A 22,626-nucleotide genomic window follows, 5' to 3' on the forward strand; every position below is an offset into this window, starting at 1 on the left:
AAGTTATTCTGATGTTCATTTCATCAATAAAAATTTGTCATTTTGGGGGCTGGGAAGGTGGCTCAGTGGTACAGTGCTTGCCTTGCATGCACGAGGCCCTGGGTTCGATTCCTCAGCACCACATAAGCAGAAAAAAAAAGCTGGAAGTGGCGCTGTGGCTCAAGTGGTAGAGTGCTAGCCTTGAGCTGAAGAGCTGAGGGACAGTGCCAAGGCCCAGAGTTCAAGCCCTACGACTGGACCCCCCCCCCAAAAAAAAATGTCATTTTATATAATGTGGCAAATGTTTATTGGGAAGGGATGCTAAACATTAATAATGTGAAGAGTAGTGATTGCCTAGAAAAGATGAAGTGCTCTAAATTTCTTAGTTGTATTGGGAAACTGGGAAGAACCAATTGTTAGCAGAGGGAATTTTATAGCAGGGCTGGCTTGGAGGTAAGATGGCAGATCTGGGGTAATAGGAATATGGGCTAGTGTACACTGAAGGGTGGGTAGAGCACTGTTTCAGAAAGCCAGCAATGAAGGAGAATGTGGAATAATCTGGGTCCTACTCTAGCACTAGTTAAGGACCTTGAGCTGTTTTGTGGACCAGTGCATGATGATGATGTTTTCTTTTATTACCTCCAATATTTTTTAGATAATGTGTCCCCTACTCCATATTCAGGTTGACATTGAAGTTTTTCAGTGTATATTTACTCTCTGGCATATTTTAATTATAGAATTTAAAGTAAAATTACTATATTATTTATTTAAATGTAATTTGTAAAACATGAGAAACAGGAAGATTTCCACCATCCTGTCTTTTTTCCTAGGAATTCAGATCTGTTCAATATAGAATATTTTTAAGCTTAAATATCTTCTGTTCATCATTGCTTACCATTGTTCTCTATCAAAATGCCTGTATAACTTAAAAGTAAAACATTGAAGTGACCAGAAAGGTCACTTAAAGAACCATTGCTTTTGGAGTGAATTGTCTCTGTAAATGATTACTGGTAGATATTCATCAAAACAGCATGTTCCTTCAGTGTAATTGCTTCCCTCTGAGCTACCCCAAGTCACACTCAGTGTGGCCTGGATAGTCTTCAGTCTTCCCAGGCACCACAGCAGGCCTGTGAGGATGGCTAGCTACAGACACACATTGACAAATGTAGAGACTTTGAAACTGGGTAACTGAGAACGAAGAGCTATAATGCTTAGGCAAGGAAATCTTTAGTTCGTTTTTGAACTTCTTATATGTAATGAGGATTAGGAGCAATCATCTGAATGGTTCTATTGAAGTGAAATTAAAATCAGACATCCAGATAGGACTAGTCCATTTGTTCTCCATTGTGGTGATTCTTTTAGCATATGTCATGATCAGACTTCTAAGGAGTTGAATTTCTCTTTCTTCATTTCTCTCAGTTGAGTATGTTTCAGAGTGCTGAATACTCAGTGTATACTTTGTATTTGGTATCAGCTTCTTCATCTGATATCTATTCTACTTCTTGATGCCATGTCTTCAGGAAACTCTTCTACCCTTTCTAAATAGTTTCCAGAATTTCCTTTGGTTAACTGTGCCCATTGATGAATTCTATGCAGTGATTAGTTTGAGACTTGTGAAAAACATAGTCATCTAAACCTACAGAAAACTAGCTAGGAAAGGTGATTGCACTAGTGCACCCCTGGAACCTCTGCACTGACTGCAGAGGCAGAATCCACCCTTCTGCCTCTGCAGAAGTGGATACCAGCCGCCTGTGACCAGAGGAGGGAAAGAAATAATTAGGGCACATCTCATCATACTTCACCATCTACCCCATTTGTTCTGTTATATTGCACATTCTGTTAGACTTGGCTTTACCAGATTTCTTTTTTATTAATAACTCTGTTTTATATTCTCAATAGCTAACTTTTGGAATATTTAAGCTTGAGTAGATTATTTGGAAGTAAACTTTTTCTCATCTAATACAGAGGAATTTATTTTTTATTTATTCTTGGTAGTACTGGGGTTTGAACTCAGGGCTTCCCGCTTGCTAACCAGTTTGTCTGACTTGCGTAGTGCCTTTTGTGTTTTGGATGGGTGTGTGGTAGGGTCTCACCTTATGCCTGGGCTGCTATCCTCCTTCTTGTGCTTCCCTTTATTGCAGGGATGGCTGGTGTACCACTGTGCCCAACCATTGCTTCAGATAGGTTCCCAATTATCTCTGCCTCCCAAGTAACTAGGATTTCAGGTGTGAGTTACCATGCCCACATAAATTATTAATACAATAAACATAGTACATTGTATCTCCTTAACCCTTACCCATATTTATTCAGTTATCTATTCAGGTAATTAAAATTTATTACTAATATGTCCTTATAACACATTTTACTATTAGACTGGTATTTTGTTATAGTAACAGAAAGTGCTGAAGTGATGATAAAGAAAAAACTGCAAATTATAAGATTAGGATTCCCTTGGAATATATATATGGAATATATATATATATATATTACAATATATATTGTATATATATATATCAAGTTCCTATTGATATGTATATAATTGATATAAATATATTCATATAAATATTTTATATATTCAAGTATTTATAAAATTCTTCTCATATAGTCAATAAATTTATTCAATATTTATATTCATATATGTATATATACATATATATTCATATACATATTCAAGCTTACTCAGGAGGCTGAGTAAAGAAGACCAGCTCATAGTCACACAATGTCCATGGTAACTAACTGATAAGCGTGTACCATGTTTTTAAACCATAGTATTTGGCACATTGTTAAGTGAAGTTTTACTTCACGTCAGGTATTTCCAAACTCAGAGGGGCTTATTTATTAAGATATAACTTAGTATGTCAAAGAAAATATGTATTGTTTGGGAAGGAATGCTTTCCAGTGTTCATTTTTCCCCACTTCCCAGAATGATTATTATTAACCCCGTCATGAAAATCAGTTAATTTTGCAGGAAGCGCTATAGATTATTCCACTGGAACCATACTTTTTTGTGTCACTTTTCCTGGAGCAACATTGGGGGACCAGCTCTAGCATGGTGCAGTGGGCATGCTAATGGATTTCTCGGAGCCTTAGATTCAATCAAGTAAAAGTACATCCTAGTTTTGTTCAGAACTTTAAAGGAGATCATGAATGTGACACAGATAGAATGGAAAGATGTTGTTAGGGTTTAAATATGCCTGGCAAGGGTGGTGGAAATTTGGTCTCTAATACAACAGTCTTGAGAGGTAGGCCCTTTGGAAGGTGGTTGAGTCCAGCTTAGTCCATTCATGGGTCGACTCATGGGTTATTGCACAAGTGGCTTTGGTATAAAAGCCCTCTGTCCATACGCATGTGCTGTCTCACTGTGTGATGCCCTTAGCCATATGATGATACAACAAGAAGGTCCCTTGCCACATGTCAGAACCCTGAGGTAAATAAACCTTTATTTGTAAACTGTGCAGTCTGTGGTACTCAGTTACAGTAAAACAAAGTAAACTGACAGAGATGTTGGCTGAGGATGTTGGCTGCTGTGATTTCTGCTGCTGCTGGAGGATTTCATTTTATGGGCTCCAGCCTGCTGAAATGAACTGTAATAGATTAACAGGAGAAAATGGTTTACCACTTTTCTCACTACAGGATATCCTGATAGAATGATTAGCCAATATTCCAGTGAGTTCAGAAGCCTTCAGACCCTGCTTGGTAGAGAAGGAAAAGAGGCTAAGAGACTGTAAGAAATTTAGTAAATGATTTTTAAGGGAAATGAATGGGTCCAATAATGACTTCCTGCACAAAGTTACGGAGGCAGTGACTGGGAGAAGGAGTTAAATCCAACTGCACTGGGGACAAAGGTCTTCTTCGGCAGAAAAGCTGTCTCAGATTATCCACTCAGCAGCCCCCAGTATAGATGAAAAGTCTGGCTAGGCATGGTAAGACTGTAGCTGTTGGTCTCTTTTCTGATGATTAATTTCTCTGGTTAATGAGAGTTTAGGATGGAATCCAAGACACCAAGGCAATAGCATTTCTTTTGGAAGAATGTTCCTTCACTCAGGCAGGAGAACTTCAGAGAGCCCTCTCTGTGGTTAAGGTTAGAAAAACAAGAGAAGGAAGCTGAGTCTTTCAATTGAAGATGGTCTTTTTTTTTTTTTAAAGCACTACTGGAGTTTGAACTTGCACTTTGGGCTTACTAGGTAGTAGAGCCCTTTGGTTTTATTCATTATTTTTTATATAGGGTTTCAATTCCTGTATATTCTGTGCTACTTAAAATTCCCACGAAGCTAAGAAGATAAGGTACATGCCACCATATCCTGTTATTGGTAGAGGAGGGTTGGGGGGAGGAATCTCAGCAAGGATTTCAGGTATCTGTGGTCTAGAACCATGGTCCTCCCTATCCCTGCCTCTCAGCCTCCCATGCAGGAGGATTACAGACCTGAACCACCTGGTTCTAGTTCATTGCATGGTTCATTTTTTTTAAGACTAATATTATGTTAAAATAAATTTGGGGCAGGGAAGAGTATTGCCCATCTTTCATTTTCTCCTTTTACTTTCCTTTACATCCTTTATACTCTTCTCCAACAGTGAAGTTTCATTTCCTTTTATGTCCATTTATTTTTGTTCCATTTGGTCATTATATTTCTAGAGAGGCTCCAGTGTTAAGAACTTCTGAGGGGTGAGTTTAAGATTGTGTTTCGGATCCTCTTTCTGTGTCTGATCTCCTTTATTTGTTGTTTTCATAGTCAGATTTTTCTCTGCTGTTATGCTAATGTAAGCATTGTGAATCCTTGGTGTATAAGTGCTCCAGTGATTTGGACCCTGCTCATAGGAAACATTTCTTCCTACATTTTTTGAAGAAGTAGACCTCAGCTCAGCACTAATAATGTATTGTGGAGAATATTGTTAACTTAATCTTTTGATCTTTGAAAATCATTTCAATGGATACTATCATATACAATTTCATAGTTTAGTTGTTTCCACATGATAGTAATGAAATTTTCTTTTTATAATAACCGTTTGAAGCAATGATCAGTTTTTTGTATCCTATTTTTCAACTTTCTAAATGCAAATATGTATTAGTTTTATAGTAGGAAAAAGATCACTCAGATTTTAAAGGAATCACTGCTTTTTTTTCACTATGTAATGTGCCCCAATTATTTTGTGCATTTTCTTCTTAAGGAATATAGTAAGTTTAATCTACGTCTGTCTATCAGATGAACAATTCACTTCAGAATGATTTCAATACAATATATTGATAGGTTTAATAATAAAAGAATAGGTAGAAAATCATTAACTGATCCCAAGTATACTTTTTCTGTATACATTTTTTTCTTATTTTAAAAAGGTTCCCATTATGTACCCCACACTAACTTCCAATTCATGATCTTCCTGCCTCTGCCTCTCAAATGCTGGTGTTGATATGAGTTAGTAGGAAAGCAGCCAATCAGGGAATTGCTGCCTATAAATTTACAGATGGCAAAAGAGGCTTATAAAACAAAACCTCCTGGTCACCAGGAGAGAATGGGGCTACAAAAGAATGAGGAAATGAGTTGGACAAAAAAATGAGAAAATAAGAATAGGACTAGAAAGAGAAGCCCACAAGATGGACACTGGTGGCTCACTCCTGTAAACCTAGCTACTCAGGAGGCTGATATCTATGGATGGAGGTTCGAAGCCAGCCCTGGCAAAAAAGTCAATAAGATTCTTATCTCCAGTTAACAACCAGAAAATGGGAAGTGCTGCCGTGGCTCAAAGTGATAGAGCACTAGACTTGAGTGAAAAATGGCATATCCGCCCTGAGTTTAAGTCCTAAAACTCTCTCTCTCTCAAACACACACACACACACACACACACACGCACGCACATGCACACGCACCCACGCATGCACGCACAAGCCTACCGATCAGAAAGCTGTTCAGTTCTTACTATTTAACCCAAGTCCAAGCTCTGTAATAAGGAAAACAACCAAGATGCTGGAGATGGGCTGACGTGCTGTCTTCCCCATGGTCTGTGTATCCCATGTACTCTGGTTCTCTGTCACATTTCTTTTCTAAAACCTTTCCCATCATCTTTACATATATTTGGGTCTTGTCTGATGCAAGACTGAGGTTGTTCAGCTGGATTGTTAAGAATTAAGTATGTCTTTTCTGACTTGGATCCCTCAACAGATACAGTATTACAGGAGTATACCATCACATCTAGCCCAAATTTACTCTAAGGCTAAAAATGAAGAAAACATGACACAGTGGTTACTTTATTATCTTTTAAAATATACAACCTTAGGTTAAATTACTAAACCAAAATATGTCAATTCATAAGACATAAGAAAAACAAAAGTTATCTGAGGTAAACTTCAATTTGGATAATCAGATCCTATATAAATCATGTAAGTATTTCAAAATAAATCATTGATATCTGTTTTTCCATTGGATTCTTTATTTATAGCATGTTTTTAATAAAATCCAATAGAACTGTCCCAGCTGAATGCTTGATTTAACTGAGCTGCCTTTCTTCCATTAAGTTGATCAGCTATTGATTTGTTCTTTTAGTATTTAGTAGCCTTAGTCTTTCTTTTTTATAAATGGGAAAACAGTAATTATTAGTGGATTATAGCTTTTCTTAAAGTATACTCATACTGTTTGGAACATAATGGATTTTGTGTCTAGATTTGCCTTGTATTTATTATTTTTTATTTTAAAACTAATACCATGAAATTAATGTTTTGGTATGAGTTCAGTTTCATGAATTTTAACATATGTATAGATTTGTGCAAAGTCCAAGAACTAAATTGAGGGGACAAGAACCTACTATTGATTTCTTGGCCTTAACAGAACAGAATAATAATTTTAAAATAAGATAAAATGCTTATATCAGTTGGAAATGAATGTGTGTATGTGTGTGTATCTACAACTGATAGCATTTTGTCATGAGTATCAAGATATATATTTTTAGCTTTGTGATAAAATCTGGTTACTGGCTCTGAGAAAGAGATGAAGTGGCGATGTAAAGGAGCACTGAAGGCCTTTTACATTTCTGTGAAAGATAATTACAACAAACATTTTGCCTCAACCTGTGTCCTGCAAAGTCTGAAAATGTTAATGCTTTGCAGTTTGAAAGTACATTTCCTGTTATGGTTAAACTATAGATCAAATATAAATTAAAATCTCTTTATATAACCTAATTTTTCCATTGGGGACACATGGAATCAGTATTTTCCTTGCTGTTAATGAAAATTTATCATTAACTTGTGAGTAAACATAGGTACTGGTGATTCATTTAATGCTATTATAAATGGTGTTGTTGATGTGAAGGATGAAGTATATTTGTATCTTACTGTGTTGGTTTACATGACTTCACATGTGTTGGAAGTGAATGTGGAATAGATCTTTTAAGAGCACAACACTGTTTTTTTATCATTCTGTGTAGGACTCACTAAAGGTATTCATATAGAAAGATGGGGTTATTTCACCATTTATCTGTTCGACTATAAGTAATAACATAGTAGGCACTTAGCAAGAAAATAGAGAAGTAAAGATAAACAAGGTGTATATATCCATGGGATAGGAAGGTATGTTGCATAATTGCAAGATGGGAAAATGAGTGTGAACAAAATCTGACATTAATTGAAGAGCTGTCTCAAAGGCTATTCCTTTAAAAAGCTAATCCTAGCTACCCAGGAGGCTGAAATCTGATGATTGTGGTTCAAAGCCACACTCAGGAAGGAAGGTCAATGGGACTCTTATCTCCAGTTAATCACAGAAAAAGCCAGAAGTAGAGCTGTGGCTCAAGCAGTAGAGCGCTAGCTTTGAGCAAAAGAAGCTCAAAGATAGTACACAAACCCTGAGTTCAAGCCTCAGGACATGCACATGCATGCATGTACACATAGACACAAACACATACACATACATATACATCAATTTAATGTTGGTGCAATAGGGATGAACCTTGAAAACATGCTATTAGTAAAATAAGCCAGACAGAAAGAAACAAATACTGTATGATTTCTCACTGATTAGGTGCCTGAATCAAACTCATAGAAAGAATGTAGAATGTAGGCTACAGGGCCGTGGGGGGAGGGGGGGGAGGGGAAGGGGGGTAGGAAGGAATGGAAAGTTGATGTTTAATGTGTTGAAGTTTGAGTTTGGGAAGTTGCAGACGTTCTGAAGGTGGATTGTGGACGACGGTTGACTGTTTAATGTCTCTGAGATCTGTACCTGATTTTGTTATATATTTTTATTGCAAAAAACAGAAAATAATAGGAACAAAACCCCTAGCATATTGCCATTTTGTCCCTCATTCTTCTGATTTTAAGAGAAACATTTTAAAGAAAGTTTTATGAAATTTATCCATATTCTTTTCTCTACTACAATTTCACTACAAAGAGAAATTAGCTAATTCTAGTAAAATTTTGCAGTTAGACTATTTGTGTGGAAGTTCCTATGTACGTGGAAAGCTGGCTTCTTAAATTTTTTTTCCTATTATAAAAGTAATAAATATTTGCCTCAAAAATTAGGGTGACAGAAGAAAAATAGAGTAAAAGTAATCATTGCTTCAAACAATTCCTATGGAAAAAATTCACTACTATCATCTTGAAACAAGCAAATGCTGTCTGATATCTAGTATGGTTAGAAAAGTAATGAACGGAATTTTAGAAATCTAAAGATTAAGTAAGTTAGCAATATTCTCAACAATACATTCTTAGTGCTGATCTCTATTTTTTCAAAGCTGTAGGAAGAAACCTTTCCCTTGAGCAGAGCCCAAATCACCCAGGATTCACAATGCTTCCCCATGTGTTGATTAAAAACAAGAATTCATAAAGCCAAAACAAAGGAAAGGTACTTTGGAATGAATGTTACTGTGGTTTTACTCTGTGTCTGTACTTAAATATTATCTGGTTTACTCAGCATAATAGGAGCCTCATAGTTGCACACAGAAAAGAATAAAATATGATTCCAGCCCTGGTAGCACTTTTATTCTTGGAAACACATAATTATCCTATTGGCAGATAGAGCTAAGTAAATATGGGAGGCCTGGGGAAAGGTAGCTGAGGGGATCACACAGAAGGGTTTTTGGTGGTGAAGCCAATAAAAGTTTTTCTTACTACAAATACTGTGAGATGGGAGATAGAAGGAATCCATGCTGAATCATGGTTCTTTCAGTGGCAGAAATAAACTTTCCTTGAGGAGCAAGTTTCTTCGTATTCTTTTGGTCTTGATGTCTTACATTATGTAGTTGCAAAGTCTAACAGAAAGCTAAAGGGAGTGACGAGTGGGAAGGCTTATTCCAAGGACCAAAAGAGAGAAAAAAAAAAGCCACTACAATTCGTTGCCCTTTCTTGTCATTACAGTTGTAATTTTCAAATTGGCATTTGGTGATGGGCAGAGCTGCATGCTGCTGGTTACAACCCATGGCTTCCTGAACGCTGCCTCGGGAAACTGCTCTGCCCTGCTCCAGCCACACATGAGCCCTTTTCAATTTAGATTCCACAAAGCCAAAGGAGTTCCCACAAGTCACTCCCAGAGGAGCACCTGTTAATCTAAAGAACACAACCATTAAGTGATTTATACTTTGTGCAGTGAGTGCTTACTACAGAAACACATATTGGATCATTTCAGCTTATTTTCACGATTGCCCAGGAAACTCTAAGGGTCTGATTCTCACAGTCTCTACTTTAGAAATGAGAACCCAGGTACAGAGACTGAGAGAGAATTTCTAGATCACAAAGTGTGTTATATGTTAAAATTACCTTTTCTCAACACCATATGTATGTTGAAAGCCATATAAAGCCATTAAGTCTTGCCTCTTCCTAAGGCAAAGATCTTTATAACAGTGTTTTTCTTAAACCTTTTGGAGATCTTGGTGTTCAGGGGGAAAAGCAGAGATCCTGGTAGAAGGCTGTATGGTCTCTGAGGAGTGCCACTGCCTGGCTTTGCCTTGTCCATGCTAGTGGTGAGTAATGGTGAGCAGCCAGCTAAGTAACCAGTCCAGCAATGGAATTGTTTCGTGATCATCTGCTCAGTTATTTCTCGACTGTCTAAGAGATTCAACCCAATTCCAACTCTGTGTGTGTGTGTGTGTGTGTGTGTGTGTGTGTGTGTGTGTGTGTGTGTGTGTGTGTGTGTGTGTGTGTAAGAGACAATATAGAGAGATAACTGTGACTAGGTTTATTTTGATAAAAAATGGAGAATCAAAGGGCAAGGTTGATCTTATCTACAGAACTGACTCCTGAATAACCAGGGTAGCTATATGGAACTAGCTGGCTCTTTGACTCAATAAAATCTTCCACAATATTATTAATGAGATAATATGTGAAAATATAGTATTTTGAAACTAAAAATCATGGGACACTTTCAAATGATTCAATAGCAGCTTTTTTTTACTTTCCAGTGTTGTCAGTATTGGGCTCTGCATATGTACTTACCCCTCCCCCATTTTATCTCTATCTTTCCTTCCCTCTCTTCTCTTTGCTCCTGTCCTTTCATTGATGACCTGATAACATGTAACAAAGAAAGACTAAATCAATTTTCTTGTTTGCAATTTTTTTTAACCACAGATTGTCCTCCACCACTCAATCTGTATCCACTTTGTCTCCTCAGAGGAATTTTACAACACTAATACTCAGAATTTGTCCTACACTCATTTGCTTTCTCTAACTTGGCAACATAGGCTCTCCTGCTTCCTCCCCTCTTTCTTGTCTTTGAGCTATGTGTTGTAAATACAGAGACCTGGTGTGCCTTCATTGGCTGGCTTGTGTCTTTTACATAATAAGTATTCATGGACCAGTAACCAAATGAAATAAGAAAAAAGTGGCTCAAGCATGTAATCTCAAAAATGAGATGGGAAGGATCACAGTTCCAAGCCAGTCCAGGACAAAAGATGGTCAGACACTATCTCAGAATGTGAACTAGATGTAGAGGTTTATACTGTATTCTCACGCCCTGGGGGGAGGGGAGGTATAGGTCAGAGAATCACAGTCCAAGTGTAGTCCCTACAAAAAGAAAAGTGAAACCCTATTTGATAAATAATTTAAGAAGAAAAATGGGCGGTGGCAGGTCATGACTCAAGTGGTAGAGGACCTGCCTAACAAACACAGGTCCTGAGTTCATACTCTAGTATTGGGGGGAAAAAAAAACAAAAAAAAATAAATGAGCTGTGGGGTTTTCCTTTCAATATTAAGAAAAATGTGTTGAATTAATCTACATTTCAAACTCTATTCAAACTCTATTTCAAACTCTATATGAGGTTTCAACTGTTTTAACTATAGCTCTAAACTCTATTCAAACTCTATTTCAAACTCTATATGAGGTTTCAACTGTTTTAACTATAGCTCTTTCTCCTAGTGATGTTGAAATGCAGAATAGAAAACTGCAATGCAAAAATATGTCATTTATTTTTAACTACTCAAAAATCTTTTGATTTCTGAAACATTACTGGATTCCATGTCTTTGTCATATGAGAGATGCGGTGAGCTAGAGGAAATACTTCTGTAGAGTCCTCTAAACACAGAATCTCACACATCATCATAAGAGTATCACCTACCCATGCTCTCAACAGCCTTGATGATTTGTCTGTTTTCAACAGTGAAGTGCTGAAGTAAACCATTCCCTGCTCTGTTAAAATGATTAATGTCTTCTCTTTCTACTTCTTGAAGGAAATGGCGAAAATCCTTAATCACCCCAGAGTGTATGCCTTCCTGCACATTCCGGTCCAGTCTGCCTCTGACAGCGTGCTCATGGATATGAGAAGGGAGTACTGTGTGGCGGACTTCAAAAGAGTGGTGGATTTTCTGAAGGAGAAGTAAGTCGTCTGTTAGTACTTAAGAGAACAACCTTTCTTTTCTTTTAAAACTTGTGGCAACAATGCACTGTGGCAGACTCACAATTAAAGGTACCAGGGGGAAGCAGGACTTTGGGAGCTTTCAAAGCCTTTCCATTTCCTTGGGGACCCTTGATGTGGTTTCTCCTTCCGCCTGCTTTAGATCCCCCTTCCATCTGCGCCCATCACACCGTTCATTTGTGGAAGCTTGCCAGTCTTTCAGAGCTAACGTGAATTGTGATTATTTTTATACCTGATGCGCGAGAGGAACACTGCTTCAGCGTTGCTCAGCGTTAAGTCTCCTTTTATGTGGCTTTTTGAAGTTGTGAGTTGGTTTTGTCATGGAGGTAGAAGCCACACGATGTCACTGCGAAGTAGATAATTTTCTACCAACCAGCACTTTTCAGAGTTTCTGGAATGTCTTTGCTTTTGCACACTAATCCCCGTATTTACTTGAATGCCTGTGATTTACAGAGAGGCCCGAGGATTGTACTTTTTTTAAAGTTCAAATCACTGTTGACCAAAATTAAGGCATATTTACACAATCACGGACATGAATGGTAATTTTGTTTCCACAGAAAACACTTGCAGCCCATAATTATGTTCTTCAAGATCCTACTTCTCATCATCACTAAACATGGAATGCCTTCTGTGACTAGCCAGGGCAGGAAGTGGAGGTGCTGGGCAGGGTCACACCCACCCTTCTCAAGTCCAAGTCTATGGCAGAGTCTACCTACCTGGGAATATATCATTTATCTTGGCATATTTGTGGCATGGTGCCTCCTACTTTCCATAATATTGTTGCTTCTGTTATGTTTCTTCATTAACATATAATTTCTTATTTTGATCTTCTTTTTTTATAATAATATTCCTTTCTATCATGTAAAAATACTACATAGATATGACTGCTTTATATAAATTGTAAGCAATTTCCACCTTTAATTTCCACCTTTAATTATTCGGTTACCCTGACCACACACAATTGTTTTGTAATCTGTTTCTTCTTTTTACATTTGCCTTCTCATCTTTCTTTAACATGTCTTTAAAACTTTTTCTACCTCTAGGCATTTCTTGATTACCCTAACCACCAAGAATAAAGACATGTTAGGGTATACCCATAGAAATACAGCTAATTATTCAGATATGTAAATCAGTGAATAGAAAGTAGATTTATTCTAAGTCTTCATAATTATACTCATTGAGTATATGCAGCTTTCAAAGTAGTCAACAGAGTAATAACACATCTCTACCATCTCTGATAGTCTTGGATCTTGAATAGAACTAACTGGCCAAGAATAAAGAATGTGGATTTTTATGTTGAATGTTTGAATGTTATGTTACTGATTACCACTAGTCTGGACAACTGGTCCCACGTTTATTTAAATTCAGTACTCCATCTTCATTTTTAAAGAGCCTAACACTGTCATGTTGTCCTGGCTTGTGCCCAACAGAAGGATTGTTTTTGTTCACAAAACAACCCTGAGAATAAATGTTATAGTTGGTGCTTTCTCCTTTTTGCTTTTTTTTTTTTTTAGGGCACCGGGAACAACAATTACCAGCAGCGTTTTTTAATTTTAATTTTGTGTGAATGTGTCTCTTCTTGTTTGCACCCCATTTCCTCTAAAGTCTTCATAACCTGTTCATATTGAACCTTTAACACGAAAGAGTCCCTCTTTTCCCTTGTCCGTTTTTGGCTCCCCCAGCCATGTGAGGCTTCTGGAAGCACAATGTTGTGATTGAGAGATCAAACATTTCCGAATCTGTTTCCTCAAAAAGCCATATTTATAAGAACTTAACAACATTTAAGACTGAGATCTGAGCTATAGGTGGGTACCTGGAGCTGTGGGCTTTTATTACAAATTCAGTAGTGTTTGTGGAACTGTTTGTCAAACAGTGGGGTTGAAATCTTTTTAATTAATTTTCTTTACAGTTGAGAATGGTCTCTGTTTTCTCTGGTAGCAATGGAGTTTACATGTGAGCCAACTTGAAGCTGATTCATTATTCTCTTCAGTTGTTTGGAAGTTGGCAGCGTTTTCCCTAAAAGCAGCTGGATTGGAGATAACCTAGTAATGTTGGCACATGTTGAGCCATATGGGAATTTATTAAATCATGCAACCTTTGCAGAAAAGAGTGTCTGAATTACTGAGTATACTAATTTAAAACATCTGATTATGAGCAGACCATCATGTGACTTAAATTATTCTATTCAGATTTATTAATCCAGTTGAGCACTTAGGAATTTGATGTTTTTATTTCAATGAATAAGATGATTTCTAGAAGTACATAATGAGATTTGTAGGAACATGGAAGGAAGCTAAATAGAACAAAGCAAGACTGTGGTTCTGATTTTAGACAAAAACCTAGTTTTTTGCTTTTTTAGTAGATACCTCATACATCTTTACTTCCTATATCAATTGTCACATTACTGATTCCACTGGTTTTTTAATATATTTATTTCTGGGATTTTCAAAGGCATACAATTTGAATGCTCAGTCCCCAATTTTGAGGAATTTTCTACCTCATTATGACTTTTTTTGTATGATAAGTTTTTTTATTTATATATGTTTTTATTGTAAGGATACTGTACAGAGGGATTACAGTTTACATGAGCAAGGTAATGAGTCCATTTCCTATTGAGCAGTGTTACCTCCTCCTTTGTCTTTCCCCTACCATTCCTTTCCCTCCCACCTCCCCAGCTCCCCCCACCCCGCCACAAAGTTGTGAAGTTCTTTTTCAACATAGTGTCTTGTACATCTCATTGTTACAATGGGTCATCCTGTATCCTTATTTCAGCATTTTGTTATTTCTCTTCCCCTCCCCAAATTAGAAAAATATAAATACAAGATGCAGGACACAGGAATCAAATACAGTGTAAACAGGGGTTATACCATGGGGGAATAACATACAAAAGAAACAAAAAAAATCACATAGTACATTGTAAATACATTAAAAACAACAGCAAGAAAGATAAAACCTCTTGTGTCCCTATCTTGGGGTTCATTTCGCTTAGCATCAGCTTATATGGTCATATGGACATAGATTTTGACCTTTTCTACTTGTCCTAGACATACACTAGTTATTGCAGATAAGGAAAGTATGGGACCTATGTTTCTTTGGGCCTGGCTTACTTCACTTAATATAATTTGTTCCAAGTCTTTCCATTTCCTAAGAAATGGGGTGGTGTCACTCTTTCTGATGGAGGCATAGAATTCCATTGTGTGTATATACCACATTTTCCTGATCCATTCATCTACTGAGGGGCATTTGGGTTGGATCCATATCTTAGCTATGGTGAAGGATAATTAGGCTTCTCACCTTGTGTCCCTGTACATGGATGCTGTGCACTCCCCCTTTTGAGTAGCACTGATTTTATGTGTTCATTCCCAGCCTGTATTAGTCATATATAAACATACTTTCATATATGTCAATATGTGAGTCCTTCCATGCATATGTTTCACTGCTAAGTAAAAGAATCTGAGTCCTCAAATTCACACATTAAAGTGTGAAAGAAATACATAAGAATGCCCTAATGATAGATATATTTTAAGAAATGAAAATATGGTTCTGTATTGAAAGACCTATTTGTTTATATGTATTATCTTTATGTAAGTCCACCAGCTTTTGGTTTATGTTGATTCAGAGCCTAGTTAGTTAACACCTTCCCATCAAGCCAGTATATTTTGAATGAGTTAAAAGATGGTCTTGTTTTTACCTGCAAGTTACATCTTTCTATTGATGTGTAATATCATGATATTATCTTATTTCCAAACTTGCTATTTAAAATCCAGCTGTAGTGGTGAGTGCCTATAGCCCCCGCTATTTAGGAAACTAAGGCAAGAGGATCTCTTGGATCCATGAATTTGAGACAAGCTTGGGGAACAGAGGAAGACCCTACTGTATCACAAAGCAAAACAAAATAACAATAAAAATGATTTTAAAAATTTGCTGGCACTACTTATCAATGTTGTGTGTTCTCCTGAATCCATCTGTTTGGTCATTTGTAGAATGTTAATCCTCTAAACACTGTAATTTTACCATATCTAGTTTTACCATATCTAGTAAAATGTCACTACTTGTAGCATAATTAATGAGGATACAGAGTAGAATGTAAAAGGCTGGGAGAAGGAATTGGAGGACAATTGGTAGAGGGGAGTGTCAGCCTTGCAGAGAAAGTTTCATACTCTGATCTCTCCCTACATGCTCATTCAGCCAAGGAGCACCAGGGCATGATACTGGGCTTGCTTAGGCAGGATGATTTGTGTAAGTCCTGGAGTTAACTCCTATAGTCCAGCTCACTTCAGTGACCTACTTGTCCAATCTCTGCAAAACACAATGTTTTTACATTACCATCCTAAGCTAAGGTTCTTATCATTACTCTTCTTACTGGAACATAACCTGAGAAAAGACAAGTTATGTTTCATTTGTATTTTATTCAGCCTATCCAGCTAGTTTTATTCCTAATAGTTTAAAAACGTAAGTAGCAATGTTTTTCAGAATGTAAGAAAAGAACTTGCCTCAAAATAAAGAGGATTCAGCAAGGATCAGATAATTCTGTTTCCCAAATGCTTTCCCTGATGTGTTGATATTCACTAAATAAAAGCACCTTTAAAATAAGCTAGGCAAAATAATCCCCTCAAAAATCTTTTCTGGCTTTCTGTAAAGATGTCTAATACCTTTAACTGGGTTGTTATTTTAGATGTCTCTAAAGTCTTCTTTACATTTTATCTTAGTCAGATTTCTTTCTGAACCAATAAAATTCTCTTCCCTTCTTTCTATTGCTACTTATAGACTCAAGAGAATGAATAAATTTTCTTGTCAGAGATATCTAGTAGAACAGTAGCTACATAGTCAAACAGTTCTTTGTTGTTTTTTTAAGTGTACTATATTTATATTTAGACTTTGTAAAGTTTGGATATCATGTAGTTAATCTCCCATACAACATTGGGTCAATGGGAAATTTGGATCAGTGGTTTAAAGATAAGTGTATTTTCAACTGATTTGACACCCCATTTTCCTCCTACCATGGTAAAGAGAAATAATCTGATCATTCTGCCTACTTTATATCCTTCCTTTGTATGACTGCATTTTTCCCTCAGAAACTGGAAAGCTATCATACTTTAACCTTGGTACATTTTCCTGCCTCGAGGTTGTGTTATACACAGGAGTCCAGTAACACATCTATCAAATAGATAATAATAATAATGAGCTTTTTTTTCCTTTCATTGTCAGTGCCTTTTCTATTTCAGCTTACATATTATCACATGATATTACAAAAGCTTGGCTATGTAGGTAGGAAAAGGGTTATTAATCTCCATTTATGATTAGTGATTAAAAAGATTTGTCTAATGTCAGTAATCCTTCCATGCCTAATAGGACTAGATGCTTGTTTTCTGTTGTGATTTTTGTTACTGGTTCCCAAACACACATTAATTAAATAAATGCAACAACAGAACTACTAAATAACAATTAATTTGTTAATTATAATAAAAACAGTACCTAATAGTTTTTAAGCATTTACTTTTGTGCCACAAGCATTGCATGTACTAGCTTGTTTGATACTCAAGGCACAAAGGTGTTAAATAATTTGTCCAAGGTCCTAGAGTCAGTGATAAACCCATTACAAAGCCCAGACTATGTGATTAACAAACCAATAGTCTGAACCATTGTGTGAAACTGTTCCTCTAATCTAGAGCATGTTGCTCTACTTAATGGAGACATTAAAGTATACCCAGCAAATATGAGTGATACAATTTGTAGTGCTCACTTAAAGAGAAGTTGAGGAAGACATACCATACAGGTATGTCAAATAAAGTTCCTGGGTTACCTTGTAAGATATGCTAGAAAGGCATATGGTTCACCAAGATAGGTGACTAAAAAATAGAAGATGGAATGAAGATAGCAGAGTTGAGTTTGAATTTGTCGTAATGAGTTTGAGATGTCTAAAACCCAATGTAGAGACATACACTATCCTTATTGTAAGCTGCACCAAATAGGGGTCAGGAGTCCAGAATAGAGATGAGAATCTTCAGGGAAAAATGCTCATTAGTGTTTAAGCAATAAAGACCTGGGTGCTGAAATCATCCAGAAGAAATTCGTAGGCTATGGATAACTGAGGTGTAAGAGACACCAGTGTTTAAGTAATAGAAAGGAAAAAAAGGTTCTGAGATCAGGTGAAAAGGCAGAGTCTGACCAGTAAAGAAGGAGAAGCAGGAAAAGTAGCAAGGATCAAATGTCATCCAGAGTGGCTTTCTGTAAACAGGCCAGATGCTCTGGGAAATATGAAAAAGAAAATATACATCTTTTCAAATTAATTCAAGTCTTCATGGTCCTTGTGTTTTTAGTTTCTATTTCCTCTGACCGAGCCCCCCCCCCCCCCCCCCCACCACCATATACGCAGAGGGATGCTAGAATAGCATGTATTTGTTGAGTGAAGAACACTTAACTCTAGACTTGTTAAGTGTAAAGCTTGCAGTCGTATTTTTTTCAATCTGCTTTAATTAAAGTTCTTTAAAAAAAAAAAAGCCTGCTTCTTTCGAGAAACAGATATATTCCCTTTGGTAGAACACGATACTTTGCCTTCTTAGAGATTCTGTCTCCTGTGAACCCCTACTGGCTAATAGCTAACAATAATTATTAGACAACATTTATTGGGTCTATAATATGCTGAAGGCAGAAGACTAATGCTTTATTTCAGTTAGCTCATTTAAATAACAACATGGTACATACCAGATTGAAAATATTACTCCCATTTTCCAAGTGAGGAAATTAAAGCATGGAAAGGTTAAATGACTTGCCCAAAGTCACACAGTTAATAACTGACTGAGTTCACGTTCCAGCTGGAGCCTGTGACTCTCTAGACTTTTCTCATTGTGATTGTTTCCAGAAATGATAGTTTTTAGAAACAATAGGGGTAATAAAAAAAGACACTGGACAATTATAATTGACTATTTAAATTTATATGTGCCTTCTCCTAGAGACTTGGTAAACATTCCTGCAGTCAATCTGTCCTCCTTGGTGCACTGCCTGGTCCTCCAGGCTGAGTCACAGGGTTAGGGCATGATAAAAATGCTGGTGTGGATGTGACCATGAGAACAAATGCAAATTTGAGGTGCATGGCATCTTACAATGCCTACAGTCCACTTTCCTCAGGAAAGTAGTAGCCTCACACGATTTATTTCTAGCCAGTTCCATCAACATATGCCACCAAAGAGCTTCTGTGGCTATAATTTCAAATATGAAGACTATATTTTTTCTCATTCCCTCTTCTCTGCCCATATCTTGCCTGGAACCTTATTGGTGACTCCTTTGAGGCTATCAGAAACCCTCTTCATCCCATCTCAGATTAGATCCTCAGCCATGTGTGCCAGAGCACCCGCTATCTGAGCTGGCACAAAATAGGAGTCAACAATTATACTTGCTTGGGTTGGCATTTGCACACTTGCAAACCTCAAATCCATAAACTCTTGCTTAAATGTGATGGGAACTCATGAGTGGAGAAATGTTCTTAGCATAGTCAAATTCCTTCTATCTCAGCTTCCAACCCAGGAGAGCTACCGTCTTCTGACCTCCATGTTGCTCCATGCAATGAGCAGGAGCCAGATAAAGTTTAAAATTGTACATTTTTTGGTAAAAAAAAATCATTAAGCTATATGCTTAATGATTACTTGGTATGACTTCTAAATTTTACCATGTGGCAGTTTGACCAAATAGTTTACCAACATATAATGTTAATTAGCTTTTCAACCAGCAATACAAATCCTGGCTACTTGCTGTCCAACTAAAGGCTGAACTTTTAAGTCGAGTCACACATAGTATGACTCTTTAGATTGGATTTGTCTCGCCTATGAATGACTAATAATATAAAATAACTTGGAACAAGATATATATTAATCTCACATAAAAAATACTTTTTTAGTGGTAGCCATCTTGTATTAATGACATGGTCTACAACAAGAAGGACTTGGAATTCTGTCTTTATTGCCCAGTTGTTCTTTGCAGAAGTTATGATACCAAGGTTTATGATGACCGCTTAAAATCCAGCCCTGAAATTTGTATTCCAGTGGCAATAAGAAAAAAAGAAGAGGTTTGTACCCATTTCTCCTTTAAAATATAGTATTTTAGAAGTTGCGCATGACATTTGCACTTATATTTTGTTGATTAGAACATGGCTTTTCCTAGCTGCAAGGGAAGCTGGCAATGAAAGCATCTATTCCAGGAATCATATGTCTAAACATCTCTATAAGTGAATGAAATGAAAGTAATGCATATGGAGGCACCATCAAAAGTCTCTACCACAACATGATCCCTTAACAAGTTCTCATGTTACAGTTCAATAACTGCCTCTAAAATGAACTGAGTTTATAATCACACTTCTCAGTTTGTAATTACTTTTCTGCTGGATGTTATACCTAGGTTTGCACACAATGCAACCAATATTTAAATTATGTTGCCGGTGTAGTGATAGTTTCATTTTTTAAATTGTCTGTTGGAACAACTTCATGAGTTACTTAGTGTTTTGGCAGATTTTTTTTATTTATTATCCCTTTGAGTGATTATTAGAAAATACCATTTGAAAACTTATTTAAAGAAATTTAAAGCCATGCTCCATGGCTCATGCCTATATTCCTTAATACTCAGGAGACCAAGATCTGTAGGATCACAGTTCAAGTCCAGCCCTAGCAAAAAGTTTATGAGATGCCATTGAATCCATTAAACCTATGCATCTTGGAACATACCTAATTCAAGAAATGTAACAGGAAGTTGTAATTTAAACCAAAATGGGACCTATTTGAAAGACAACTAAAAGAACTGGAGGTATAAATGAAGTGGTAAAGTACCTGCCTAGCAATTGCAAAGCTCTGAGTTCAAACTTCAGTGCTTCCCCCTAAAAAGAAAGAATGAACAATGATGGGTTTATTCTTTCTAATATTAAACAAGAATCAGACTATCTTAATTTTCTCCATTCTAGATATCCTGCTTGTCATATATACTTGGCAGTTTTGGCTAGCACCAAAATAGGAACTTCCTTTTGGTTCTATACAATGTAGGTAACTTCTTTCCACTGGCTGCTTGCATTACATTCAATTAAAACATGGATTAAAAAAATAAATGTTTCTATCCCCACCATCTCTGATTTGAGCTTCACAGTGCATTGGAATTAGTGTGCTGCCATGTTAATAGAGATGGAGAGGAGAGAATCAATCTCTTCTTTGATTTCTTCATAGACACTTTTTTTTTCCAGTTTGTATGTCCTCTGAATCATCATTTACTTTCATGATCTGCTTTTCTTTGATTTATTGTATATATCTTAGATTCTTAAGGTGATTTCTTCTTTTAAAGCTCTGATTTGATTTTGATCCATGAAATCAGCAGTGTTTTCCTTAGCGGCCTTGAAAGAAGCAACCTGATTTCTTTTCTCTTAATTATTCTGTAGAATAAATGGCATTTGATTTTAACCAAATATCCAAGCACTGAATTCTTTTAGGAAATATTATTTTCATTCATGGGCCCTATAATGACCTGCAAATCAATCTTTTAATTGTGTCATCAGCAATTCTTTTTCTTTTCCTGAAAAACTTTTTATTTCAACAAAGTCCTGTTGACATGCCTATAATCCCAGCACAGAAGAGGCAGAGATCTTGTGTTGAAACCCTGTCTCAAAAAAAAAAAAAATACACACAGATACGGAGAGTGGGTATGGAGAGGCATCTATAGGGTTGGCTTAGTAGGTACAATCCACTAATAGAAAGTTACTCTGAATTATTCTATAATTTAAAGCAAATATATGATACATATTCATTCTTCAGAAAAATAGGAGTTTCTGTCACTGTCCCATCTCTAGCTTATGTAACAATTCAATAAAAGACAAGTAATTTTATTATTATTATCCTAAGATATCTTGTTCTTGCATCCTCTTTATATTTCTTAAATTATCAACCTTCACACAGCATTGCTTTTCCCTGTTTAGCAGCAAAGCTATTCTTAATTCTCTTCCTTGCATGATCAATTTGAAATAATATTGAATTTAATTTAATCCGTATATTTCTGAGATGTTTTAAAGGGTGTAAACTGAGGTTACAAGACACTTTTAGGTCAGGTTACAATAGGAGTTTGACATTTATATGAATAAGAATAATACCCAGCATGGCTAAAGCTAATATAGGCTTGCCTGGGCTATCAAGCTTCCTGCTCCAGGCCCTGGATTGATTGCTGGCAGGGGGTCATGCAGGAGGCTCTGCTGTCTCTGTACAGGCCCTCCAGGGAAAGCAATGGCGTGTGGGCACAGAGGAAAGGGCAGAGTGAATTTACACCTTCCTCAAAACAAATATTCACCTCTTTAGAGAGGTGTGGATTCACAGTGTTTCTAATTTAGACAGTGGAGCATAGAGGCTTTTTGTAGAAAGACAATCAAGCCAAGGAAAATAAATGTAATCATTTAGTAGTGTATGCATGTTGGCTCCATGTAATGCACACGGCTATGTAAAATGCAGTCAAGCTTTAGTTCTGTCTTTTGCTGCAAGAAACTGCTGAGAAGACTGATTCTGAATGAACCACGTGGGAAGTGATTTACCTAAAATAAAGTCCTGTTGGTAAACTTCACTCATATATGAACATAAAATAGTATAATTTTTGCTGTTGTTGCTTTGTTTCTCCTAGGTAATAGAAGAAAATACAAGGATTGTCTATTCTTATCAATTTGCCTATTGATGTTAGGTGAACAAACTTCATAAGGCTAAAATTGAACAATACAAATACATTCTTATTTTGCTTCCATTTATCATTAAATAGTTGCATAAAAAGGCTCAGTTCAACATGACAGTTTATGAATACAATGCATCATGATTA

General features: G+C 36.6%; 1 protein-coding gene across 3 annotated transcripts in view; it reads left to right on the forward strand.

Moving 5' to 3' along the window:
* The window catches only part of Cdkal1 (CDK5 regulatory subunit associated protein 1 like 1), a 525,097-nt gene that overhangs the window by 317,130 nt on the left and 185,341 nt on the right, over window positions 1–22,626 (forward strand). For all 3 annotated transcript variants that reach the window (XM_042678555.1, XM_042678556.1, XM_042678557.1), the window contains one exon: window positions 11,618–11,763. In XM_042678555.1, coding sequence (XP_042534489.1) covers window positions 11,618–11,763 — 146 coding nt within the window. The remainder of the gene's footprint in view (window positions 1–11,617; window positions 11,764–22,626) is intronic.

The sequence above is a fragment of the Dipodomys spectabilis genome, unplaced genomic scaffold, assembly GCF_019054845.1.
Source record: "Dipodomys spectabilis isolate Male_0828 unplaced genomic scaffold, ASM1905484v1 ptg000045l, whole genome shotgun sequence".
Taxonomy (NCBI): Eukaryota; Metazoa; Chordata; class Mammalia; order Rodentia; family Heteromyidae; genus Dipodomys; species Dipodomys spectabilis.